Source organism: Garra rufa, chromosome 21, assembly GCF_049309525.1.
Source record: "Garra rufa chromosome 21, GarRuf1.0, whole genome shotgun sequence".
Lineage (NCBI taxonomy): Eukaryota > Metazoa > Chordata > Actinopteri > Cypriniformes > Cyprinidae > Garra > Garra rufa.
The window spans coordinates 4,560,764-4,588,644 of NC_133381.1; the positions used below are offsets into that span (position 1 = coordinate 4,560,764).

At 33.2% G+C, this 27,881-nt stretch overlaps 1 protein-coding gene across 1 annotated transcript in view; it reads left to right on the forward strand.

The window, feature by feature from the left end:
- Positions 1-27,881, forward strand: part of LOC141295622 (kelch-like protein 29) — a 150,759-nt gene that overhangs the window by 96,767 nt on the left and 26,111 nt on the right. Inside the window, exon 9 of the mRNA XM_073826869.1 lies at positions 1,305-1,485. Within this exon, the coding sequence (XP_073682970.1) occupies positions 1,305-1,485 (181 nt within the window). The remainder of the gene's footprint in view (positions 1-1,304; positions 1,486-27,881) is intronic.

Below are 27,881 nucleotides of genomic sequence, written 5' to 3' on the forward strand. Positions count from 1 at the left end.
ATATATATATATATATATATATATATATATATATATATAGGTATATATGTATATATAGGTATACTTAAAACATGTTAATGAAATATTAGGGCTGTCATACGATTAATCGCGTTTAATCGCATCCAAAATAAAAGTTTATGTTTACATACTAAATGTGTGTTTATTGTCTATATTAATTATGTATATATAAATACACACATATACATGTATAGACTTAAAAAATACTTATATGTGTGGATAGTTATACTTGTATTTAATTTAGATTATATATAGAATCATAAATATTTTATATATAAATGTAAAACATTTTTCTTTAATATACATGTTTGTGTGTATTTATATATACATAATATATACACACAGCACACACACATACGGTATGTAATCCTTTATTTTGGATGCGATTAATCGTTATTAATCGTTTGACAGCCCTAAAAAATATATAATATTGTATTCATTTGTTTCTATAAAGAAGGTTAATTTTTTAATAACATTTGAATATATATATATGTATATATGTATATGTGACCCTGGACCACAAAACCAGTCATAAGGTTAAATTTTACAAAACTGAGATGTATACATCATATAGAAGCTCAATAAATAAGCTTTCTATTGGTGTATGGTTTGTTAGGATAGGACCATATTTGGCCGAGATACATCTATTTGAAAATCAGGAATCTAAGGATGTAAAAAAATCAAAATACTGAGAAAATCACCTTTAAAGTTGTCCAAATTAAGTTCTTAACAATGCATATTACTAATCAAAAATTACATTTTGATATATTTACAGTAGGAATTTTACAAAAAAAATCTTCATGGAACATGATCTTTACTTAATTTCCTAATGATTTTTGGCATAAAAGAAAAAACAACAATTTTGACCCATGCAATGTATTTTTGGCTATTGCTACAAACATACCCCAGCGACTTAAGACTGGTTTTGTGGTCCAGGGTCACATATATGTAACGTTAAATTGTATTGGTTTATATTTATGTTAGCTTTTAGCCTTTAAGTTTTGTTATATGATTAAATTTCTAAAAAAAAAAAAAAAGATATATCTTATATTATTTAGTTATACTTTTATTTCAAATTTCTGTCTGTCTCTCTAAACTAACCTAAAATGGACCCGAAAACACGTTTCTGTATCCAGCAAAAGCTGAATCCCTGAGAGAGAGGGAGATGTTCATGTTATTTTTTGTGTTTCTGTCCTTTGATGAGCTGTGTATTAATGGAGGTGTGATGTCGGAGGGTGTAAATGGAGATTTCAGCGCTCATTTGTTTGGGCTTGTACCCTCTTTAGGTGGCATCGAGTCTGGCGTCACGCTGGCAGACGTGTGGTGCTACATGTCCCTGCTGGATAATTGGAATCTGGTGTCTCGGATGACGGTCCCGCGGTGCCGGCACAACAGCGTGGTCTACGACGGCAAGCTTTACACCATCGGAGGACTCGGAGTGGCCGGAAACCTGGATAATGTGGAAAGGTAGCGTGCAATAAAGCTGCCGTTTGAATTAAACATTTCATTGGAAGCCATTAGGCGTTTCAGATAAACGTGTGGTCAGCTCTTTCTGCGCCGGGAGCCAATCTGATAATTGGATCTGTGCTGAAGTATGGAGGGAGTATTTTGCTGGCAGGTGACTGTGGCACAGATGCACGGAGGAGATTGGATCGGGTTTCGCCGCTGCCGCGGACTGTAGCTATAATGGAGCGTTACACAGAGGTCGTGACACAGTCAGGCGCTTTAAAAGGAACAGAGTGTCAAAACGACAAGGGATGATGGTGATGATGTAAACACAAACTGCATTGGCATTTGGACACAGTTTTATAGGGCATATTGAAATATACTCATTTCTTCACGCAGAATCAGTCTTAGGACATGAAGAATCAATTTGTATTCATTCTTCTGGCACTAACGTCCAATTTCCATCTCGCTGCTCATGTCGGCTCATTCTAGTCTCGTCGGCTCTTTATTCTGGTCTTGTGAAGCCAGGCTTTTGACTATCAGCATAAAGCTGAGCTCCACAGTGTAGCTTATTCTGACTGGAACAATTCCATTTGTCCATTCGATCTTTCAGCAAATGTCCACAAGTGCCAAGGCTGTCTGACTGACATGTACAATTATTGTATTTAAAATTGTGTACATAGATAGATATAGATATAGATATATGAAATTATATATTTCTATATATACCTTTTAGGTTTTTAACCCACAGACAGCCACAGACAAATCCATTTTATTTTTCATTCATTTTTAATAATATATATTTTTGATTAACTAATACATTTTTAAAAGACTTCAAATGCAACATGTCTGACATTTTAATATATTTTACAAAATATTGAATAAAATTATTAATATTATAATAAATAAAAAAAAATTAAGTAAGTGTGCGTGTGTATATACATTATATATGTATATCTTTGTGTATATTAAAGATTGTATTAGACACACATACATATTTTTTGTAATTATTATATTGGATATTTTGAAAAATATATTAAAATATGTAAAACGTATTGCATTCAATGTCCTTATTACAAATATATATATATATATATATATATATATATATATATAATATTTATTTTATTTTTATTATTTTCAAAATATCCAATATAGTAATTACAAAAAAAAAATAAAAAAAATAAATGTGTATGTGTGTACAATTTTCAGATATACATACATAAAAAAAAAAATTAAAAAAAAAAAAATATATATATATATATATATATATATATATATATGAATATTTTGTTTAAAAAGTCATTAAATGCAATATATTGTATATTTCGTAAAATATAATTGTGTATATATATATACACACACACACAACATAGTATATATAAACATTATTATGAATATATTCATTATATATAATTAATATTTTATATTCTATTTATATAATTTTAATAATTATATTTTATTATATTATTTTATTGTATAAAAAAATAAATATATATATTTATTTATTTATTTATTTATACACACAATATATTACATATAATATTTAATATATACAAACATATGCATATATAATTTAAAAACTTATATAATTTTTAATAATTAATTTAATATGAATACAAAATATATACCTTAAAAAATCTTTAAAAAAACAAATTTTTATTTATTTTTAATTAATTTTATTTGAACAATTATATATGTATGTATTTGTATGCGTTACATCGTTTTACTCTTACAGCTTTTTCAATATATTGTATATTTTTTTAATTATTTTGAAAAATATCCAGTATATTGCATCTGACAGCATTTTGTTGAAAGATATAGGCATGCAAACAAGTTGATGTCATCAATATCATTATGGTTCTCTACAAAAAGAAAGCTTGCACACTCTAAATGTGTGTAATCACAATTAAAGCCAGACAATCAGATTGGAGCAGGCCATTTCTCTTGAGCTCAACCATTGTTGTGTGCAATATGAATGAGACTCCATGAACGGTCCGCTGAGTCTCGCTGTGATTGACAGAAGCGTGGAGGTTTGTTAGCGGGCTTGTGAGAGAGACCGACCGCCCACTGCACCCTGCTGACTCCTAATTTATTGCCCACCATCCATCTTGCCTGCGGTTTCACGCTCATAAGCATGACATGCACTCCGGTCACATGATGTCTGCAGTCAGCCCGTGTCTCAAGGCTGCCGTCAGGCTGATCGGGAACAGCATCAAGGTGCTCTTGCTTGTTTGTCACCAATTCCCTCTTATTTTTTATGGCTCTGTTTGGGAACCCAGTGAGTTGTCTACACAGACAGCTGCTTGGTCACGTCAGAACTCAAACTTGAGATGATTTGACGCACAGATCTGTGAGCTGTTCTGGTGCTCGCTGAGATTAAAAGCTGCACGTCTGTACCTGCAACCTTCACAACATCTGTGGAGTTGACAGAGGATTTGATGACTAATGAGCCTAAAAGATGGCAAATGTAAATAATAGACAAACAACACCTAGAATATACAGTCAAGCCCGAAATTATTCATACCCCTGGCAAATTCTGACTTAAAGTTACTTTTATTCCACCAGCAAGTTTTTTTTTTTTTTTTTGGACCGGAAATGACACAGGCTTCTCCCAAAAGATAATAAGACGATGTACAAGAGGCATCATTGTGGAAAAAAAAAATTCTCAGTTTTATGTGCATTTGAGCAAAAAGTGGCATGTCCAAAATTATTCATACCTTTCTAAATAATCTTGTCTCCACTGGTATTTTTGCCCATTCATCTTTAGCGATGAGCTCCATCTCTTTCAGGTTGAAGGGTCTCCTTGCCATCACCCTGATCTTTAGCTCTCTCCACAGATTCTCAAGTGGATTTAAGTCAGGACTCTGGCTGGGCCACTGCAAAACGTTAATGTTTTTGTCTGCTTACCATTTCTTCACCATTTTTGCTGTGTGTTTTGGGTTGTTGTCATGCTGAAATGTCCACTGGTGCCCAAGGCCAAGTTTCTCTGCAGACTGCCTGATGTTGTGGGGGTGGTGTTCTTAGGGTTGAAGGCTTCTCCTTTTTTACAACAAATGAAGGCTGCATCGTCTGACCATGAAACAGAAGACCAGAAGTGTTCTTCTTTGTCCAGATGAGCATTTGCAAAGGCCAAGCGGGCTTTTGTGTGCCTCATCTGGAGAAGTGGTGTCCTCCTTGGTCTGTGTCTGTGTCGGACCGTCTGCTTTGAGATGTTGTCACCAGCAGAGCCCAGATTCATCAGGATGGCCTTGGTGGTGATCCTCTCTCACTCTCCTCCTGGCCAGCACAGGTGTCACTTTTGGCTTCCCACCACGTCCTCTGAGATTTTTCACAGTGCGGAACGTCTTGTATTTTTTAATAATACTTTGCACTGTAGCCACTGGAACTTCTAAACATTTAGAAATGATCTTATAACCCTTTCCTGACTTGTGAGCAGCCACAATGCGCAGCCGCAGGTTCTCAGTGAGCTCCTTTGTCTTAGCCATGACTGTCCACAAACCAACAGCAGAGAGCTTCTGTTTTTCACCTGTTGAGTTGATTAAAACAGCTGTTCCCAATGAATCAGGGTAATTAGGATGCTTTAGAACAGCTTGGACTATTTGGAATGGTATAGAACTTTGGATTTTCCCATAGACTGTGACAGTTTGCAAAGGGTATGAATAATTTTGGACATGCCACTTTTTGTTCAAATGTAAATAAAAGCTGAGAAGTATTTTTTCCACAATGATGCCTCTTGTACATCGTCTTATTATCTTTTAGGAGAAGCCTGTGTCATTTTCAGTCAAATAAAAACTTGCTGGTTGAATAAAAGTAACTTTAAGTCAGAATTTGCAAGGGGTATGAATAATTTTGGGCTTGGCTGTAGCTAAAACCTATCATTAACATTTCTTTGACTTCATTCTTTATGTTGTTGATTTCAACTCATTGTAGTGCGTTCTGGAATTGCATTCTCCCCGGAGAATATTTGTGATGTTTTTGTTAGATTTTGGCTGAACGTGCATCTTAAAAGTCATCATAATTTTTAGAGTGTGTTTTAAAACACTCCCCACGGATGCAGCTCAGTAGGTTTTGGAAATGATTATATATGCACGCCTCTCTAAATGCAAAATGAGAATAAAACTGACTTTAGAGAGTGAATAAAACGATGCTTTAAACATTTAATGGCACAAAAAAGAACGATTTGCACAGTTACTGCCACTGTTGAGCATCTCCGTTTTATTTACAATAAATATTGCATGTGTTAGTGAGTGCAAGTATGTTAGAACGGTATTGAACCTGATATCAAGGTTGTTCAATATGTCTAAAACATATGCAAGGATATGCTTTATTTACTTTCTTAATGCACATTCCTGGTCTTGATGTAAATGATTCATCAATGCACATCAATCCGAAAGGAAAAAACATCTAGTCATAGGTCGTAAGTATTAAAGCAATTAGTGATTATTAATGTTTATAATTACAGGTAGATACAATGCCATTCAGATGTAAACTTCATTTCTAGAGTGTTTTAGCGAGTTTAGCACAGTATTGAATCTGATATCAAGGTTGTTGCATCCATAATGTCTAAAGCATATACCTTTATATAGTATTTCAAAGGCAGCATGCAATTAAAAGTGACTTTATTTACTTTCCCAATGCACATTCATTTTATGGTGAATTATTTATTGGGGCATGTTAGTCTAAAGAAAAAAGAGACACTTTTACTGCCTAATTAAGGTCTGATTACTTAGGTAATCATCTAAGCATTTAGTGATTCCTGTTGTTTATAATTAGGGCTAGATGCACTGCCCAGAGGCTTAGGAAGATTTATTGAAGTACACTACCAGGCAAACGTTTTTGAAAGTTTTTAGAAAAAGTCTCTTCTGCTTACCAAGCCTGTATTTGTTTGATTCAAAATACAATATTGTGAAATATTCTTACTATTTAAAATACTATTTCTAGTTGAATATTTTTTTTAAATGTAATTTATTCCTGTGATCAAAGCTACATTTTCAGCAGCATTCCTCCAGTCTCCAGATGATAATATTGATTGTTATCAATATTTAAAACAGTTAAGTACATTTTTTAAGATTCTTTGATGCATATAAATATCCAAAGGTCAGTATTTATCTGAAATAAATAAAAAAAAAAGCATTAAGCATTTAAAAGCTTGTAGTCAGCATTTTATTTATTTAAATTTTTTTTTTTTTTTTTCGGGAAAGAAATTATAGAAATTAATACTTTTATTTGGCAAGGATGCTTTAAATTGATCAAAAGTGATTATAAAGCCATTTATAATGTTGCACAAAATTTCTATTTGAGATGAATGCTGTTCTTCTGAACTTTCTATTCATCAAAGAAATCTGAAAAAATTATACTCAGCTGTTTTCAACATAATAATAATAAATGTTTTTTGAGCAGCAAATCAGAATATTAGAATGATTTCTGAAGGATCGTGTGACTGGAGTAATGAATTTTAAATAATGCATTAGTGCATGTTCATCAAAAATAAAAAGAGACACTTTTTACCATCCAATCAAGCCAAGAATCACAGGTCTGATTACTTGAGTAATAATCTAATCAATTACTGATTACTGTGTTCATAATGAGGGCAGATGCACTGCATTTTAAATGTCTGGGGTCAGTAAGATTTATTACTTTTTTAATGCTAGGTGTGCTTAAAGTTACTCAATTTTGTTCCAAACTTATCTCCATTTTTATATACAATAAATGTGCATGCATACTTTTTTTGGAGCCTTTTACTGAGTAGAAATACAATAGCAGTCAAAAGTTTACCAAGCCTGCATTTATTTGATCCAAAATACAGCAAAAGTCATATTGTGAAATATTTTTTCTATATGAATATATTTTAAAATGTAATTTATTTGTGATCAAAGCTGCTTTTTTACTATCATTACTTCATTCTTTAGTGTCACGTGATCCTTCAGAAATCATTCTATGCTGATTTTGTGTTCAAGGAACATTTATTTTTATTATTAATAGTATTATTATAGATCCAGAGATCTGATATAAAAAGCTTTTGTAACATGATTCACTATCCCAGTTAGTGTAATGTTTTGATAGAAATTAAAACTTTTATTTAGCAAGGATGCTTTATTGATTAAAAGTAATGATCAAGACATTTATAATGTTTCAAAAGATTTATGTTTCAGATAAATGCTGTTCTTCTGAACTTTCTGTTCATCAAAGAAACCTGAAAAGAATCTGCTCAGCTGTTTTCAACATATTAATAACAGTAGTAATGTTTTTTGAGCAGCAAATCAGAATATTAGAATCATTTCTGAAGGATCGTGTGACTGAAGTAATTATGCTGAAAATTCAGCTTTGAAATCACAGAAATAAATTACATTTTAAAATGTATTCAAATACAAAGCAGCTATTTTTTTTTTTAAATAGTAAAAATATTTCAAAACTGTACCATTTTTACTGTGCGTTGGATCAAGTAAATGCAGGCTTGGTGAGCAGAAGAGACTTCTTTAAAAAGCATTAAAAATCTTACTTGACTGGTAGGTTATATAATCTATATAATCTAATCATTGCATATATTATTTTAAAGTCAGCATGGAATACAACTTTACTTTCTTATTAATAATAATGTTTTCTGAGCAGCAAATATGACTATTAGAATCATTACTGAAGCATCATATGACTGGAGTAATAATGCTAAAAATGCAGCTTTAAAATCATACAAATAAATTACATTTTAAAATATATTTAAATAGAAAACAGCTATTTCAAAAAAGTAAAAATATTTAAAAAAATTTTACTGTACTTTGGATCAAATAAATGCAGGTTTGGTGAGCAAAAGAGACTTCTTTAAAAAAATAAAACATTTTACTGTTCAAAAACTTTTGGCTGGTAGTTTATATGATCTAGACTTTATCTAGCCATTGCATATATAATTTCATTTAATATTGACTTTTTTATTGCACAATTTCCATTGCATATGCATTTTAGCATTGTGTATGATTTGCATGCATTTTAGCGAGTGCATAATAGCATGCATTGCATTTTTAATTTGTGAAATATGCCTGAAGTCCCGCTCCATGGCAGGCTGCACGTGTTGCGACAGCTGTATTTAGCAGGCGAAGGAATTCTCATTTTGACGGCATTGTTCACAAACACAGCTTGTGTATCTGCAGCACATGTTCACACCGGCTCATCAAATGTCATATTTGCGCATTGAATCCTGGTGCTAATGGTGGTGGCCGCGGCGTGCTCTCGCTGGGCACCTCCTAACCTTTCACAGTCTTGAAATACCACACCCCTCGAGTCCAGCCCTCCGACAGCAGCGAGAGGACGCTGATTATTCTGCCGGCGTGCCCCGTTCAAGCCCAATCAGCAACACTTACTGTTTAATTGCTCTTTGATGATGGATTCCGGTCGTAAAGCCAGAGTCTCGCGCTTTGAGTTGTCGCTCCATGTCTTTAGCTCTGAAATTACTGTGAGAACAAGGGGCCAATGGGTGAGCAGTGGCTCTAGGGAGTTTATTTTTTCGGTGTCATGCAGTCATGACTTTGGCACTCTCACAATGCTGCGTGACACTCGATAAAGCCAAACGCACAACTGGCCCAATTAAAACACTAAATCTTGAATGTGCTCTGATATAATGGGTATATTATGTAATCATTAAGCAAAAATGAAATATTGTTTTGATTATCGCTATTCAGCTAAAAACATCATCAACATGGATCACCAAGTATGTGCTATAAAGTCGGCATGAAATTAAAAAACTCTGTTTAATTTCTTAATGCACATCCTTGGTCTTAATGTGATTGATTCATCAGTGCATGTTAATACAAAGAAAAAAAAGGCTTTTGCCATCCAATCAAGTCGAAAACAGTTTATGGTTGTTTGTAATTAGGGTTAGTTGCATGAAAGTTTAGTTAGTTACCATTCAAAACTTTTATTTAATTTAATTTATTCTTTATTTTATTTTGTTTTTGTATTTTTAAAAATATATACTTTTTTAAGAAATAAATATTTTATTTTCAAGTAAATAAATTTTATTCAGTAAGGATTAATTGTTTAAATTGATCAAAAGTGACAGTAACAACATTTATAATGTTAAAACAAATCTTCTTTTTAGACTTTTTATTCCTCAAAGAATCCTAAAAATATATATTACATATATACACTGCCCAAGTTTGGGTTAGGGTTATGCTTTTTAAAGGAGACTTTTCTGCTCATCAAGGCTGCATTTATTTGATTAAAAATACAGAAAAAGCTGTAATACTCTGAAATGTTAATGCAAATTTAAAACAGTGGTTTTCTATTTTAATATACTTTAAAGTATAAATGATTCCTGTGATGCAAAGCTGAATTTTCAGGATCATTAATCCAGTATTCGGTGTCACATGATCTTTCAGAAATCATTTTAATATGCTGATTTATTATCAGTGTTGGAAACAGTTGTGCCGCTTAATTTTATTTATTTATTTTTTGGAACCTGTGATACTTTTTTCAGAATTATTTGATAAATAAAACGTTAAAAAGAACAGCATTTGTTTCAAATAGAAAACTTATGTAACAATAAACACCTTCAAAGTTCAGAGTTTGGAGTCAGTCATTTTTTTCTTTCTTTCTCTCTTTGAAATAAATTGATAGTTTTATTCAGCAAGAATGTGTTAATTAACAAAAAGTGTTAAAGTGATAGAAAAGACTTATAGTGTTAGAAAAGATTTCTATAAAAAAAAAAACAGCTGTTCTTTTTAAACTTTCTATTCATCAAAGAATCCTGAAAAAAGTATTACAGGTTCCAAAACACATAAATTTGTGTTTGTGTATAATGCTGTCAAAATGAGGATCATGTGACACTGAAGACGAGTAATGATCCTAAAAATTCAGCTTTGATTAAAGAAATAAATTACATTTTAACATACATTCACATAGAAAAGTTATTTGAAATTGTAATAATATTTCACAATTTTACTTTTTTAACTATATTTTTGTTTAAATGTTTGCAGACTTGGTGAGCAAAAGACACTTTAGATTAAAAAATTGTATTAAGCCCAATCCCTGTTCCTGAATTTTGAGCAATAAAAATGATGGTATGGGGCTTTTTTTAAAGCTTATCATGTGATTTTGCATTTCTTTTGGTTTCATGAATATCTTTGCATGGTTTTCCAGAGGACCAGACCAAAGTAAGAGTATTTGCTCTTGAATTCCCCTGTAAATGAATGGCGTGTGTCTGTAGGCTCCTATAGGCAGTCAAAGCGAGGCCCATTGTGCCGTGCTGAGATAGAGCGTCCCACCGTGAAAACTCAACACACCATGGGATTAAAGAGCTGATAACTCACCGTCCGCCGCTGCGCCTTTATCTCTAGTGTACTTCCACTCCGCCGAAGTGGATTTTCAGTCCCCGTTGATCGTCAAAACGACAAGGCGGAACGCAAATTACAGTATTTTTATTTTTAATTGGAGCTCTCTTTTGTCTCGTGCCACTCAATGGACTTTAGTCAGGGTAGTTTTTGACAGGAATGAAGATGAGGCTGTGAGGGACTGAAGTACGGTGTTTTCAGTGGATTGTACTGGTGTTTAACAACATGCTGTTCAGCTAATGTCAAGGGCGTAGGTTTGATTTTGGCATTGGTGGGGACATTTTTTGTTTACCTGGCAACACATCCCTTTTTAAAAAACTAAGCAAAGCAAAACATAGTTACTATAGTTAAACCACAAATTAAACATGATTTTGTTACACTTACTATAGTTTAAACATATTATTATTTGTAGTAAAACTGTGATCATATAAAAAAGATGGTCACTACACTTTTACTATAGTAAAGGCATGGTTCATTTTTATTTGTGTATACTTTTTCTTAAAAAAAAAAATTCTTTGCTGCACTGCATTAAAATGATTTGTGATACGTGCCCCAAAGTCCCGACCTAAATCAAGCGATTCACAAACCTGCACCAAAGTCCCGATCTGAATCGAATGATTCGTGATCCATGCTCTGAAGTACCCATCTGAATCAAATGATTCACAAACCCTCTCCAAAGTTCAGATCTAAATCAAGCGATTCACAAACCTGCACCGAAGTCCCGATCTGAATCAAATGATTCGTGATCCGGGCTCTGAAGTACCAATTTGAATCAAATGATTCACAAACCCACTCTGAAGTTCCGATCTAAATCAAATGATTCGTGATCCGGGCTCTGAAGTACCCATCTGAATCAAATGATTCACAAACCCTCTCCAAAGTTCAGATCTAAATCAAATGATTCGTGATCCGGGCTCTGAAGTCCCAATCTGAATCAAATGATTCATGAACCTACTCTGAAGCTCAGATCTAAATTAAATGATTTGTGATCCATGTTCTGAAGTACTGATCTAAATCAAATGATTCACAAACCTGCACCGAAGTACCGATCTGAATCAAATGATTCAAAAACCCTTTCTGAAGCACTGACCTGAATTAAAAGATTTGTGATCTGCACTCTAAAGTACTGAACTGAATCAAATGATTCACAAACCTACACCGAAGTACCGATCTAAATCAAATTATTTGTGATCCGTGCTCTGAAGTGCTGATCTGAATGAAATGATTCACAAACCTGCACTGAAATTCGGATCTAAATCAAATGATTTGTGATCCGTGCTCCTAACTAAATCAAATGATTCACAAACCTGCTTTAATGTAACGATCTGAATCAAATTATTCACAAACCTGCTCCAAAGTTTGATCTAAATCAAATGATTTGCGCTCCAAACTAAAATGATTTGTGGTCCGCACTCTGAAGTCCCAATCTGAAACAAATGATTCACAAACCCGCTCTAAAGTACTGATCTATATCAAATGATTCACGAACCCACTCTGAAGTTCGGATCTAAATCAAATGATTTGTGATCTGCACTCTGTAGTCCCAATCTGAAACAAATGATTCACAAACCCGCTCTAAATTTCGGATCTAAATCAAATGATTCATGATCTGAGCTCTAAAGTACTGATCTATATCAAATGATTCACGAACCCACTCTGAAGTTCGGATCTAAATCAAATGATTTGTGATCGGAGCTCTAAAGTACTGATCTGAATCAAATGATTCACAAACCCACTCTGAAGTTTCGATCTAAATCAAATGATTTGTGATCCGCGCTCTGAAGTTCGGATCTAGATCAAATGATTCGCAATCTACGCTCCAAAGTCCCAATCTGAATTAAATGATTCACAAACCCACTCTGAAGTACCGATCTGAATCAAATGATTCACGAACCCACTCTGAAGTTCGGATCTAGATCAAATGATTCGCAATCCACGCTCCAAAGTCCCAATCTGAATCAAATGATTTGTGATCGGAGCTCTAAAGTACTGATCTGAATCAAATGATTCACAAACCCACTCTGAAGTTTCGATCTAAATCAAATGATTTGTGATCCGCGCTCTGAAGTTCGGATCTAGATCAAATGATTCGCAATCCACGCTCCAAAGTCCCAATCTGAATTAAATGATTCACAAACCCACTCTGAAGTACCGATCTGAATCAAATGATTCACGAACCCACTCTGAAGTTCGGATCTAGATCAAATGATTCGCAATCCACGCTCCAAAGTCCCGATCTGAATCAAATGATTCACGTACCCACTCCGAAGTAACAATCTAAATCTAATTATTAGTGATTAGTGCTCTGATGTCCGAATCTGAATAATGATTTGCAAACCATCTTTCCAGATCAGGACTCGGAGCGGAAAATGATTCATGAACCCACTCCGAAGTTTCAATCTAAATTAGTTGATTTGTGATCTGCGATCTAAAGTACTGATCTGAATCAAATGATTCACAAACCCACTCTGAAGTTCGGATCTAGATCAAATGATTCGCAATCCATGCTCCAAAGTCCCAATCTGAATTAAATGATTCACAAACCCACTCTGAAGTCCCGATCTGAATCAAATGATTCACGTACCCACTTCGAAGTAATGATCTAAATCTAATTATTAGTGATTAGTGCTCTGATGTCCGAATCTGAATAATGATTTGCAAACCATCTTTCCAGATCAGGACTCGGAGCGGAAAATGATTCACAAACCCACTCCGAAGTTTCAATCTAAATTAGTTGATTTGCGATCTGCACTCTAAAGTACTGATCTGAATCAAATGATTCGCGAACCCGCTTTGAAGTTCCGATCTAGATCAAATGATTCACAATCCACGCTCCAAAGTCCCAATCTGAATCAAATGATTCACGTACCCGCTCCGAAGTAACAATCTTAATCAAATTATTTGCGATTAGTGCTCTGATGTCCGAATCTGAATAATGATTTGCAAACCATCTTTTCAGATCAGGACTCGGAGCGGAAAATGATTCATGAACCCACTCCGAAGTTCCAATCTAAATCAAATGATTTGCAAACTCTCTCTGAAGTTCCGATGTAAATCAAATGATTCGCAAAGCGATCAGAGCACTTTGAAACAGTGAATCATTATGTAACACAATGGTTTAACTGATTGGAAAAGTGCTTTGAAAATCATTACAAGCGATGATGAAATTTGAAAATGTATGGCTCTTTTGATCTTTTTTTTTTTTTTTTTGCTAGCAAATGGCTTGAACTGAATGATCAAAGTCACGAGTTTGAATCAATTGGCGCGGTTCCAGTGTTAATGACTTATTCAATTGAATCGGTTTGTCTGTTCCACCACTTTTCATTCCTTTAGACATGTCTGCATTGTCAGTACTGCTACTGGCCTAACTTGCTAGTTTTATAACATTTTCGAACAAATAAGCGAAAAAAAAAAAAAAAGTACGTCCCTAGCATCCCTACTTCATAAAACATCTTTATGAAAAGAACTTTAGTAGACAAAAAATTTGCATCACTGGATATTACTGTCTCTACTTTTGAAACAGTGAATCATTATGTGACGCAATGGTTTAACTGATTGGAAAAGTGATTTTTTTTTTTATTATTACAAGGGATGACGAAAATGGCTCTTTTTTGCTAGTAATTCGCTTGAACTGATCAAAGTCACGAGTATCATATTTCTATAGCAAAACATCTGTAAATGTTAAATGTTTTGCTACTTCATTCTCACCTCACTTTCTTTGAACATTAAACTGATGCTTCAGCTGGAATTCACACTCTTCCTTTGTGAAAAATAAGCCCCGCCTACTTTAATTTAATTGGCTGTCTTAATCATTTTGACACTGACGAGTGCTGTTAGAATGTTGAGGAAAAGCAGCCTAAAAAACTTTACTTTTAAATTGTTTTGTCATCCTAGAAACAAACAGAGCACTGCATAATGAATTGCAGCAGAATGCAGAATCACTGCAAGAATGTCAAATCTTGGGAAACAATTTGGTGGTTATGACCCTCTGAAAATGTTTAGACTTCTGTAACTTCATCATAGCAGTATATATATTCTCAAGAGTCCGTAGTGTGTTTTGTAAGGCCACAGCTGGCATTTAATGGGTGTCTCTTGATCTGTTCGTTTCCCTTGCGTCAATGAACTGCTGCAGTTCGGCCAAACATGATAAAAACAGTCCTCCGCTGCTCAAGCACTGTATTTATTTCCGGAAATTCAGCGTCTTTGATGGGTGTATGTTCCAGTTGGCACTGGAGTGACTTTTGTAGCTGTTTGTTTTGGTGCACATGAAGCCTTATGGAAAGACTAATCATACGGATTGTTTCTGGCTCATTGCAGAAACGTAATCGATCAAAAACATCTGTTTATCTCTGGATTGAGTTTTGAGCTGTAGGAGAGCATGAGATATGAACTATGTTATCATACAAATGGGAGAAACACAGAACATCGAGTCAAAAACATGCAACAAAACTACTAAAACCTTAATTAAAAAGAATATGGAAGTGGACCGGGGACATTTGAAGTTGCTATAAAACCCAAGGTTAGTTGGAGACCATATGTTCTAAATTAACTTTTTAACACCTACTACTGGCGTGTGAATTTTATAAACACGTAAGTAATTTTTTCTCACATTTGGCACTTGGTGAGTGTTAATTTTGTCAAAGCCGGTCTGATGACACCCTGTGATTTCTTTTCCGCTCGTGTCTAATTGAGGGTTTTTGTGAAGGTTGTTCTTGGAAATCACAGGCATTAACCTTGGACTGGTTTCCATTAACATCAGTTTACCATTCATGCAAAATTTATTTTGTCAATAAATAAACGCTAAAATGTTCTTGACCTGTTAATGTAGGTGTTTTCTGTGATCTTTTAATTATAATCCACCTCTCAGGGCTCATTAAAAACGGTTTCAAAGACAGAAATGTTAATGCACAAATTCTCCCTTTAGGTATTTATTTGAGCATTTCATGTAGAATACAAATGCACACAATGTTTTCCATACCAATACTTTTTCCTTAACTCCTTTTTAGCCTGAAAATACTGTATGGGTTTGCCTCTGTCAAGGTTGCTGCAGTGTTGCTGGGGTTTTGTAGGTGGTTGCTAGGGTGTTTTGGATGGTTATCTTTCCAAAAAACTCATCATTACTCTGATGCAAAAAAAAAAAGGAAAATCATGATCATTACCCATTGTCAAAAATGAGAAACATTAGATTCTCACTACTCTATTGCAATTATTTTATTTTTAAACAGCATGTTTTAAAAGTAATACAACATTTGGATGTGTTTATACATTTGTTTGCATATATACACAAAAACAGTATTATTCATAAAATTATAGCAGATTTGGGCGTCTGCCTTGACCCTCGCTGTGAGAAATACCGCAAACGGAGTGAAACGGCTGGAGTTCTGTTATCACTAGATTATCACACTCCTATCAGCCAATCAGATTCGATAATAACAATAAGATAATGTTGACTTCATTGTATTTAAACACTAAAATGATAAAAGATGCATAACCATGTACAATTGAAGTCAAAAGTTTACACACACCTTGCAGAATCTGCAAAATGTTAATTGTTTTACCAAAATAAGAGGGATCATACAAAATGCATGTTATTTCACATAAAAGACGTTTACATATCCACAAGAGAAAAAAATAAAAGTTGAATTTATAAAAATGACCCCGTTCAAAAGTTTACATACACTTGATTCTTAATAAGGTGTTGTAACCTAAATGATCCACAGCTGTTTTTGTTTTTGTTTAGTGATAGTTGTTCATGAGTCCCTTGTTTGTCCTGAACAGTTAAACTGCCCACTGTTATTCATAAAACTCCTTTGGGTCTCACAGATTCTTTGTTTTTTTTGTGTGTGTATTTGAACCCTTTCCAACAATGACTGATTTTCACACTGAGGACAACAGACTCTTATTTAACTATTACAGAAGTTCCAAGCGCTCACTGATGCTTCAGAAGGAAAAATGATGCATTAAGAGCTGGGGGTGAAAACTTTTGAACAGAATGAAGATGTGTACATTTTTCTTACGTTTCCTAAATATCATGTTTTTTTGTTTTTTTTTGTTTTTTTTTTCATTTAGATACGCACGTCTCCCACATAACAAAAAATGTTTTAATTACCTTCTGTAATAGTCCTCAGTGTGAAAAGATGGATCTTAAAATCCTACAGTCATTGTTGGAAAGGGTTCAAATACACAAAAATGCAGAAAAAACAAAGAACTTTGAGACCAGAAGGACTTTTCTGAAAAACAGCAGGCAGTTTAACTGTTCAGGACAAACAAGGGACTCATGAACAACTATCACTAAACAAAAAAAAAAAAAAAAACTGTGGATCATTCAGGTAACAAGTGTATGTAAACTTTTGCACAGGGTCATTTTTAAAAATTCAACTATATATTCTCTTGTGGACTATATGTAAACATCTTTTATGTGGTAGAAATATCTTATTCATGTCAGTACTAAATTAAAAATAACATGCATTTAATATGATCCCTGTTATTTTAGTGAAATAATGAACATTTGTGACCCTGGACCACAAAACCAGTCTTAAGTCGCTGGGGTATATTTGTAGCAATAGCCAAAAATACATTGCATGGGTCAAAATTTTAGATTTTTCTTTTATGCCAAAAATCATTAGGAAATTAAGTAAAGATCATGTCTATGAAGATTTTTTGTAAAATTCCTACTATAAATATATCAAAATGTAATTTTTGATTAGTAATATGCATTGTTAAGAACCTAATTTGGACAACTTTAAAGGTGATTTTCTCAGTATTTAGATTTTTTGCACCCTCAGATTCCTAATTTTCAAATAAATGTATCTCGGCCAAATATTGTCCTATCCTAACAAACCATACATCAATAGAAAGCTTATTTATTGAGCTTTCAAATGATGTATACATCTCAGTTTTGTAAAATTTAACCTTATGACTGGTTTTGTGGTCCAGGGTCACATTTAGCAAATTCTATGAGATGTATGTAAACTTTTGACTTCAACTGTAGTCTGAAGAGGCGAAAGCGAAAGGTGTTTATCACAGTCAATCTGACAAAAGAGATCTGACAAGATCAATGGGCCTTGTGTGTTTTGGCCGGTTTTCAAACTCACAGCAGGCCCGTAGATCAACCGTCTACCTTTCAGATGAAGGAAAGTGATTAGACCGCAGCGTCGGCTGTGTATTTTAAGGGAAACATAACGGATGGAGATGGGAAGACAACGATCAACGGCTCCCACCGGCAGATATACGGCCTTTAGAGCAGAGCGGAGCAGCGCTCATAGAGAGAGCAGAAGTAACCTTGACACGGGAGCCGGTCCAGCGCTGGATGGATTATATATAGAAAGGTCTGTGACTAGCCGTGTGTATGTGTGTGCTTTTGGCCCGGCGTGACTCTCTAATCCCGTCTCTCGCTGATGGATGGATGGCGATCTGCTCCGGTAATGATGCCAGCCGCCCCTCAGGTCACCCCAGCGAGTGATGATTGGGACACACACAACTACATCTTTTCAAAAGCTAGTCAGCGAGTTGTCTTGAGAAAGCCTTGTGTTATTGGTTCCTATGGTGAAGCTACAGACTTTGAGAGCCATGTCTCCATGTTGTGGTCCTCTCACCCCTGTGTCTCTGTGCTGAAGGTGCCCTGTTTTTACCAAGACTAATGGAAAGGCCATCTGTCTTTTGGCTCTGTTGTTCATTGAAGTGCTCAAGAAATGAGTTTGTTTACAGGAGTTCCTGTGTTGTAACCTTGGCCCAGTTTATCACTGTTACCCGTCTTGATGTGAATTTGCAATAGAGCTGCAACTACAGTTAGAGGTCACATATAACGGTGATTCAACACCAGTTTACTGTGTTTACTTTCTTAAAGGGACAGTGTCTGCAAGTAGTGTTTTAAGGTTTCAAACTAGTTTTTGGAGAATAAAATGTCCACATTTGGTTGAAATAATGTTACATTGTCATTCAGTTTAACACAATATTTATGTATAAATTTATACAAGATGCGTATTCTGATTTGTACATATTAAAGTATATAAAAGAAAATTGTATTGCTTTAAATTAGTAAAAAAAATTCTTACTGACAAATGGTTAAAACCTAGGACAGTGGCAATTTTTTTGGCAAATGTAGAATTATAACTAGTTAGTATTTGGAGTGAATTTGGAGTAATTTATCTTTTAATGTCATAAATTGTTTTTTGTTGTAAATATGCCTGATAAGACTGTTACATTGAAGGACACTTTAGTGGGTGTCTTCTGTAAATTAGGGAAAAATGTTTTTTTTTTTTTTTTGCTCAGAAAAACAAAAATGCAATTAAATTAAACAGAAAACTTTTGAATTTTTTTTTTGGGGGGGAGCAGTTTTACACTTATTGTTTTTATGCCTAAACCCTTTTTCGTCTTTGGCCTAAAATTAACGCTATTAAAAGCATTTTCTTCTTAATGAAAATAAAACAAAGTATAAATATTACTTTAAAAACTTAAACTTAAATATTTATTCATTCAGTATCATGGCTGTGCATGGCAGTGCAACAAACTGAAATAAGTTTAATTTGAAGTACTAAAATTACTAAAACTAAAAAAAGTTATGATGACTGAATCACAAAATTACTAAATGTTAACTACGTTTAAGATTTGACTAAAAGGAAAAACATTTAAAATCAATTCAATATATGAAATTCTGTAATGGTATATAAATACTACTAAAATATTTTCTTTAGTGTTATGTAAAATAAATAAAGTCCTGAAGGTTTGGAACAACATGACATTGAGACAATTATAATGATGTTTTTATTTTAGGGTGAACTGTCTCTTTAAGAAAGTGCGTCTTCTATTAAATAAATGTTGATTACTATAACCCTGATTGCTTATAATGTTCATAAGCCTACATTCTGTAAGGTGCCTTAAAGAATACCGTGGTTTTGCCATGATTTATGTTAAAAGGACTGATGAAGTCATTTGTGCTACTTTAAATGACATTGTCTTTCAGTGTCAGTGCCATTGTGAAAGACTGACCTTTATTTGTCAGTGTTAGCGTAGTGTGTGTGTGTGTGTGTGTGTGTGTGTGTCCTGTGCTCTGTGTTGGCACTGTTGTTCAGGGTGTCAGACTCTGGCAGGATACAAACCAATTTATCTCTGTTGACTAAAGCAAAAGCTGTTTGTTTGCTGTAAATGTAAATGTAGCCTGTAAGGGTGTTTGTTTTAGTCCCTGGATACAATGAGGATTTCCAGAGCTAGTCTGATACATCAGCTTCTCTTTATATATTATATATTCTCTTATATGTATATGTATTTACATAAACCTTGCAGAATCTGCAAAATGTTAATTATTTTACCAAAATAAGAGGGATAATACAAAATGTATGCTATTGTTTATTTAGTACTGACCTGAATAAGATATTTCACATAAAATATGTTTACATATAGTCCACAAGAGAGAATAATTTATATGTATAATTTATGAATTTATAGAAATGAACCTGTTCAAAAGTTTCTTAACACTGTGTTGTTACCTGAATGATCCACAGCTGTGTTTTTTTTTTTTTTTTTTTTTTTTTTTTTTTGTTTAGTGATAGTTGTTCATGAGTTCCTTGTTTGTCCTGAAAAGTTAAACTGCCTGCTGTTCTTTAGAAAAGTCCTTCAGGTCACACAAATTCTTTGGTTTACAGAAGGTTCAAACTCTCACTGATGCTTCAGAAAAAATATATGATATTTAGGCAAATTAAGAAAAATGTACACATTCAAATTCCGTTCAAACGTTTTCACCCCTGGCTGTTAATGCTTAGTTTTTCCTTCTGGAGCATCACTGAGTGTTTGAACCTTCTGTAATAGTTGCATATGAGTCTCTCAGTTGTCCTCCGTGTGAAAAGATGAATCTCAAAATCATACAGTCATTGCTGGAAAGGGTTCAAATACACAAAAATGCTGTAAAACCAAAGAATTTGTGGGACCTGAAGGATTTTTCTGAAGAAAATCAGGCAGTTTAACTGTTCAGGACAAACAAGGGACTCACAAACAACTATCAATTAACAACAACAACAAAAAAAACAGCTGTGGATTTAAGAATCAAGTGTGTGTAAACTTTTGAACAGGGTAATTTCTATAAATTCAACTATTATTTTATGTTATGGACTATATGTAAACATCTTTTATGTGAAATATCATATTTAGGTCAGTGCAGGTGCATTTTGTATGATCTCTCTTATTTTGCTAAAATAATAAACATTGCAGATTCTGCAAGATGTATGTAAACTTCTGACTTCAACTGTATATATAAATATAGTAGGGATGCACCGAATATACGGCCACCAAAAATTTCCGTCCGAAAATGGCCCAAAAGAGCATTTTCGGTTTTCGGCCGAAAGACTTGTATTACCGAAACAGTATGTTGACGCAAACAGAAACCGCAGCCTGCACGTGCTTGTCTGAAGCAACACGTCTGCGGTGTGAACGTATTTCAGTATATCTGAGAAAGACCCACGGATAGCGATTTGCAAAACTTGTAATGCCGAAATTTCAAGAGGAGGTGTGTCTGCAGTCGTGCGTGCAGCCAGTGATGAGAGCAGAGATCGAGATGGCTTTACGTTGGTGTTACGTCGTAATATTTTAAAGATATGTCTTTTCTATATACTGTATTTTTGTACATATTTATGTTTTAAACCATGGTGGTGAGCCAATGGATATCACACAAGCAACGTGAAAACTGCGCAATATGTTAAAGTGAAAGTAAAAACTGACAGTGCTTTCAACATCTGACGTGCATTCTCTCAGAGACAATGAGAGACGATTATACTTCATATGCTGATATTAATTTAGTCCCCTAATATTTTTCTTGTGCCCCGAACATGGTGGGAAAAAAATGAAAAGAAACGTATTTTGTGTAAGGGTTGTTTTTTGAAAGACTTAAATGAAGCTCTTAATTTTCATTGATGACTGCAGTGTTATTAGGGGTTATGAAAGTCTTAATTATGATTTCAGGTGGTCTTAAATGCAGGGACTGAAAGACAAGAATTGCATGAAACTTCAAAAGGCTATCCATTGAATAAATATGAGCGCTGCTTTGTTTACCATTCTGATAGCGCCTCCTGCTGGAAGAGAAACACAGAGTTGTAAATGTGAACTGATGGATCCACAAGATAATGTGTTATAAAAATGTAAACAATTTGAACAAAGGCAGTAAAATATATGTATATGTTATTTAAGTAATATAATAATTGTTTAAATTAATATAATTGATTTATTCTTTGAAACTTTAATATTCATTAATGCAATTGCAATGCCTTGATTTTAGTAAGATTAGTACACAGTCATAGCCATAAATGCAATGGTGCTAATAATTGGCATAATTCTTTCGGTGTTTCGGTTTTCGGTTTTCGGCCTTGGTTTCCTCTTTTTCGACTTTCGGTTTCGGCCAAGAGTTTTAATACTTTTTTTATGACAATCCTTATTTCATTTTTTTCAAAACACACACAACCAACAGTCAACTCAAAATAACAAGGAAAAGTGTTTTATTTTTTTCATAGTATGACCCGTGTCACTAATTCCAGTTTTCTGTTGGAGGCTCAGCTTAGAGGCTTTCATGCTCTTTGAGTTTTTATTAAAGTTGTTGGCGCAGAGGCGAGGCCTGAGTAACCTTAGATCAAGATATGCCATCATGAGTGTCACGCTTTGGCCGACCACTGATGGTCACCTACAAAGACCAAAGACCCGCTTGCCAGCTCTCGGCACAGTTGCCACTTCAGCACATATTTATGTGAAATCTAACCGTGCTGAAATTGTCCTGCGCCCCGAGCGGCGGCTGCAGGCGTGTTTGCATGCAAAGCGTCTCATGTCGCAGCTCTCGTGAGACGGCGGTCTGTTCACCTGTCACAGCGGAGAATTCACAGCATGTTTTAAAGCGCTGCGAACGCTGCGGGAGCAGTATCAGCCAGTTTGTTTAAGTTGAGTAATTTATAGACACCGCTAAAAGAAATATGAATGTGAGTGATATTTATAGCAGCAAATGCTAATTAATGAGGGAATGAACTCTGTCTCTTGTCAGCCTCCTGGGTTTCTCACGATAAGAGTAAGATATAGATGACTGGAACAGGAAATTTGTCAAAACAGTCTTAGAGTGTTGACATGATAAAACCTTGCCTTAAAGGTTTAAAGTGGATTTTTGTGTACTTGGATTCCTATTTATATATGTGTTATGGGTACTTGGATTGCTATTTAAATACATTGTAAATTGAAATTAATAAGTAAATAATTAGATTAAAACAAACAAACTAATAAATGCATGCATAAAGAATATATTAATAAATAAAATAAGTGAATAAAATTTAGTGGTAGGCAACGATTACTAACGATTAATTGCATTCAAAAAGTTTTTAATGTAATATATGTGTGTATTGTGCATATTATGTGTATATTTAAAGACACACACACATGCAGTATATATTTTGAAAATATTTACATGTATTTATTTATAGTTATATAATTTATTTTATATGTAAATATATTTAATATATAAACATAACATTTTTCTTAAATATATACATGCATGGTTGTGTATTTATACATAATATACAGTTCACACACACACACACACACACACACACACATATATATACTGTATATATATTAGGTGCACAAAAACTTTTATTTTGCATGCAATAAATCGCGATTAATCATTGCCTAGCACTTTAAAAAATTTATAGATAGATAAATATTGTATTAGAATAAATACATTATATATATTAACAATATTCTTAAAAATATTTTTTATTAATATAATTAATAACATTAAATAATATTAATGAATTAATAAAAAATTTAAATAAATACATGACAGTTAGATTGAAATAAACAAGTAAATGAATAAATGAATGAAATGTCGGATTAGCATAAAAGTGTAATGTAACTATATATACTAAATGTAATAATTATTTTATTAGTTTATTTCAAATGAAACCCATTTCCGCCACTGGATAAAAAATTAAAAAGGTAATTGCGACTTTTTTTTAATCTCGCAATTTCTCTGAATTGCAAATATATATCTCAGAATTCTGACTTTATAACTTGCAATTGTAAGTTAATATCACAATTTTGACTTTATATCTCAGAATTCTTACTTTATATCAGTGTTGTTTTTGTCAACGATGACGATGACGAAATCATTTAGTTGACGCCACTTTTTTTCATGACGATAACGAGACGATGACGAGATAAAAATGGCTCGTTGATGACTAAAACATGACGAGACGTGTGTGAGTTTTCGTTGACGAGACGAGAATAGACGAAAATGTTAGTGGGTGGTCCGTCAGACGTTTAAAATGCATGACATTTCTGCTTATTGTGCATGCCAATTAAAACTTAAAAAGTATCTGACGCTATGGCAAGCCGTTTTAGCATTAAATACTCTTTGCTATACTAGTATGGCAAGCCGTTTTAGCATTCCATCCTTGTTTGTCTTTTATGTTCTAAAACATACCTTCATTATTGTAATTATTGGTAAAAATAGTCGATCCGGAAGCTCACATTGTGTTGAACTATAGATCTGCTATTTTCAGAACTTATAAGTGACACTACTCAACAGCAAAATACTTACTGACCTACATTAATTTGTTAAAAGACTACCTTTTTCCCTTTTTTTGACTAAAACTAGACTAAAACCTTTTTGACTTTTCGTCGACTAAAACTAGACTAAAACCTTTTTGACTTTTCGTCGACTAAAATTGGACTAAAACTATCACATATAGAAGTGACTAAAATTTGACTAAAACTAAGAAGCATTTTAGTCCAAAAGACTAAGACTAAATCTAAGATGGTTGTCCAAAAACAACACTGCTTTATATCTTGCAATTGTGAGTTTATATCATGCAATTCTGAGAAAAAATCAGTTGCAATATATATATATATATTTTTTTTTTTTATTCAGTGGTGGAAACTGGCTTCCATAATTTCAGTATTTTTATATATATAGACAGACAGTCAGTTAGTTAGTTAGTCATTCAGTCATTGCACTGAAGAAAGGCCTTGCAGAAAAAGTTTTAACATAAACTTTAAAAATATAAATGTTCTTGGTGTCAGTGAAAGCAGATGCTATTTAAATCCAACTGAGAAATAATGATATTGCATATGAAGGTTTTATGGATTAGTGAAATGAATAATTTCCACCTGTATTTCTCATCATACGACAAAGAACAAAACAATACTGGCTAATTAAAGCAGAATCGGCATCAAAGCCACATATGCGAGAAAAGTCACATGACTGCAGGTGGTTCCTCGCTAATTGCCGTAATTCGTATCAGACTCCTTTTATGTGAGAAAACGTGAGTCATAATCATTTTTCATTTGTTCCACAGATGTCTTTATTTATAACCGCACTTTCATCGAGCGAGTCTCTGCCTCGTATAATTAGTTCCTTCCTGTACGCGGCTGTAAAAGTCTCATTAAAGAAGAGGCAGAAGTGGCCTGATAACACTCTCCCTCTGTGTAATTAATGGTCTTCCCGACCCCAGCAGCCGCTGCGCTGACAATGAACCGCCCGCTTCTCCACCAATATCCGCTCGCCAGCCATCTGCTTTAACTCAATGCTGTTGATCATCCGGGTTTATGTGGAAAAACATCAACTAATATTGTTAAGCATCACTAAAGCTATTAATACTATTTATTCTTGGGGTTAGTGATTGGTTTTGTTCTCCAGACATAAACGATTCCCCAAATCATGTCTTGTTGAGGAGAGTTGTGCTGAAAAGCCTATTTTCTCACTCGTTTTTGTCTAGTTTTCCAGTGCAAATATTGAAATGTATAAATATTCAGAAATAAATAAGGTACATTAAAATAAATGCATAAATAAATAAATAAATAAAAGTAGAAAAATCGTCTAACTTAATAGAAAATATTTTCAAATAAATAAAGTAGAAATGTATAACTTAATAGACCCCCATCCCACACCATATTTTTGCTTTGTTTTCCAGTACAAATTCTTACATAAATAAATAAATAAATAAATGGATACATTTAGATTTTATATTTTTTATGTATTCTAATATTTATATATATACACTTAAGAAAAACTAAAAAAGAAAATAATAATAATATTTGAAAAAAGCTTAATATTTTGGTCGTGTTTTTCAGTACACATATCTTAAAATTACTAAATAAATATAAATGTATAAATAAATAAGATGTGTGTTTTAATAAATGATTATAAAGAAATGAAATATTTTTTTAATTAATAAAATGTAAAGAATCAGTTATACATTAAAACACACACACATGTAACCTAATAGAAACTAAATATTTGTAAAAAAAAAAAAAAAATTAATAGAAACTAAATTTTTAATAAAAACAAAATATTTGTTAAAAAAATGTATAATATTTACAAAAAAACATTATTTTTGTCTTGTTTTCTATTACAAATATCTAAAAATTACTAAATAAATATATTAATTTTAATATAATATAATTTAATAAATATTAAATAATGTGTGTGTTTTATGAAATAATTAGAAAATGAATAAATAAATCAATTGTAAATAAATCATTATACATAAATAATATACAGTGTGTATATTTTATATATAAACATATATATATAATTATTGTGTGTGTGTGTGTGTGTGTGTGTGTGTGTGTGTGTGTGTGTGTGTGTGTGTGTGTGTGTGTGTGTGTGTGTATGTGTGTGTTTTTTATAATAATAAAAAAATCCAATACAAATATTTCAAAATGCCAAAATAAATAAATAATAGATAATAATACTTTTAAATATTTTTGTATTAATAATCAATTTAATCATCAAATATACATAAAAACAAATAATATACTGTGTATGTGTTTGTATTTAGAACTAAATATTTTCAAATAAATAAAGAAAAAAGCAATCATATAACTTAGAAAGTAAATATTAAAAAAAAAAAACTTAATATTTTTTGTTTATATTAAAAAAATTAAATAATAGTTTTTAAATAACATTTAATATTTTACTATTAAAATGTATAATGTGTTAATATTATTCAATGTTATTTAAAAAGTATTTTAAAATGTAATATACACAAGCATACTGTGCAATGCTATACACACTTTAGAATATGTATGATATATGTATGTATGATATATACACACATACATACACACCCAAGTTTGCTTATAACATATGGATTTCACAACTGCAGCACTGGATGTGGTGTTTTTTAATGTGAGCCTCATCTAATCCCGGGACACATTCGCAGATGTGGGAAGTGCTGAGTATATTTGGATTGTGCAAAATGATACAAGAACGGGTTTTGACTGAGGAGCAGAGCAACCCAGATTCCAGCTCCGATCCTGCTCTGATTTCTACAGGAGGACCTGTGGGAGACATCAGGAGATTGCCTGTTAGAGGGTGAAAATTGAGCAGGGAATGAGCCGCGGTCGTGCTCGCTGACTGAGACCATTATGAGTCTTAATGGAGGAGCAGGAACGTGTTTGGAGCCGGTGGAGACGGCGGTGGAGTCTCACTTATCTACTGCACTTTTAACAGATACCGACTGTGGAAGATTGCTGGAGAAGTTTATCTGGTTTGCCTCACTGAAGGGAAATGCTGGAAAAAATCTCACCAGCAAAACCCCACAGCACAGGAGCATGCATAAATTAAAGGAATATTGCAGGATATTTTCACCTTAATGTCGAGAGAGAGAAGACTGCAGCAGGCAGGTGTGCCAGAGGCTTTCTTGCACAAACGTGATCTTCTAGTATTAAAAGACCATTTAAAAGACCTGCTTTTTGAGTTGGGTATATTGATTTTCATCATCCAGCATCTTCCATTTTCATCATCTGATCACATTATGAAGTGCCACACTGCAAAAATGTTTTTTTTTTTTTTTTTAATGTTTTTAAAGTGTTGTTTTCTGGAAAATGTATCAAGATTAAGCTATTTAATGCTTAAAACAAGAAATAATATCTGCCTTTGAGGTCAAAAAGAAAATAATAATAATAATAATAATACAAAAATTGTTCTTGTTTTAAGATTAAACCTATTTAATTTTAATAAATTTTCACAAAACAGGACTTAATATCTTTTCATTTTGCTTCTTAAGTACATGTCTCATGATAGATAATGTATAGATACTCGTACTGAAAAATGAAAGAAAAATATCA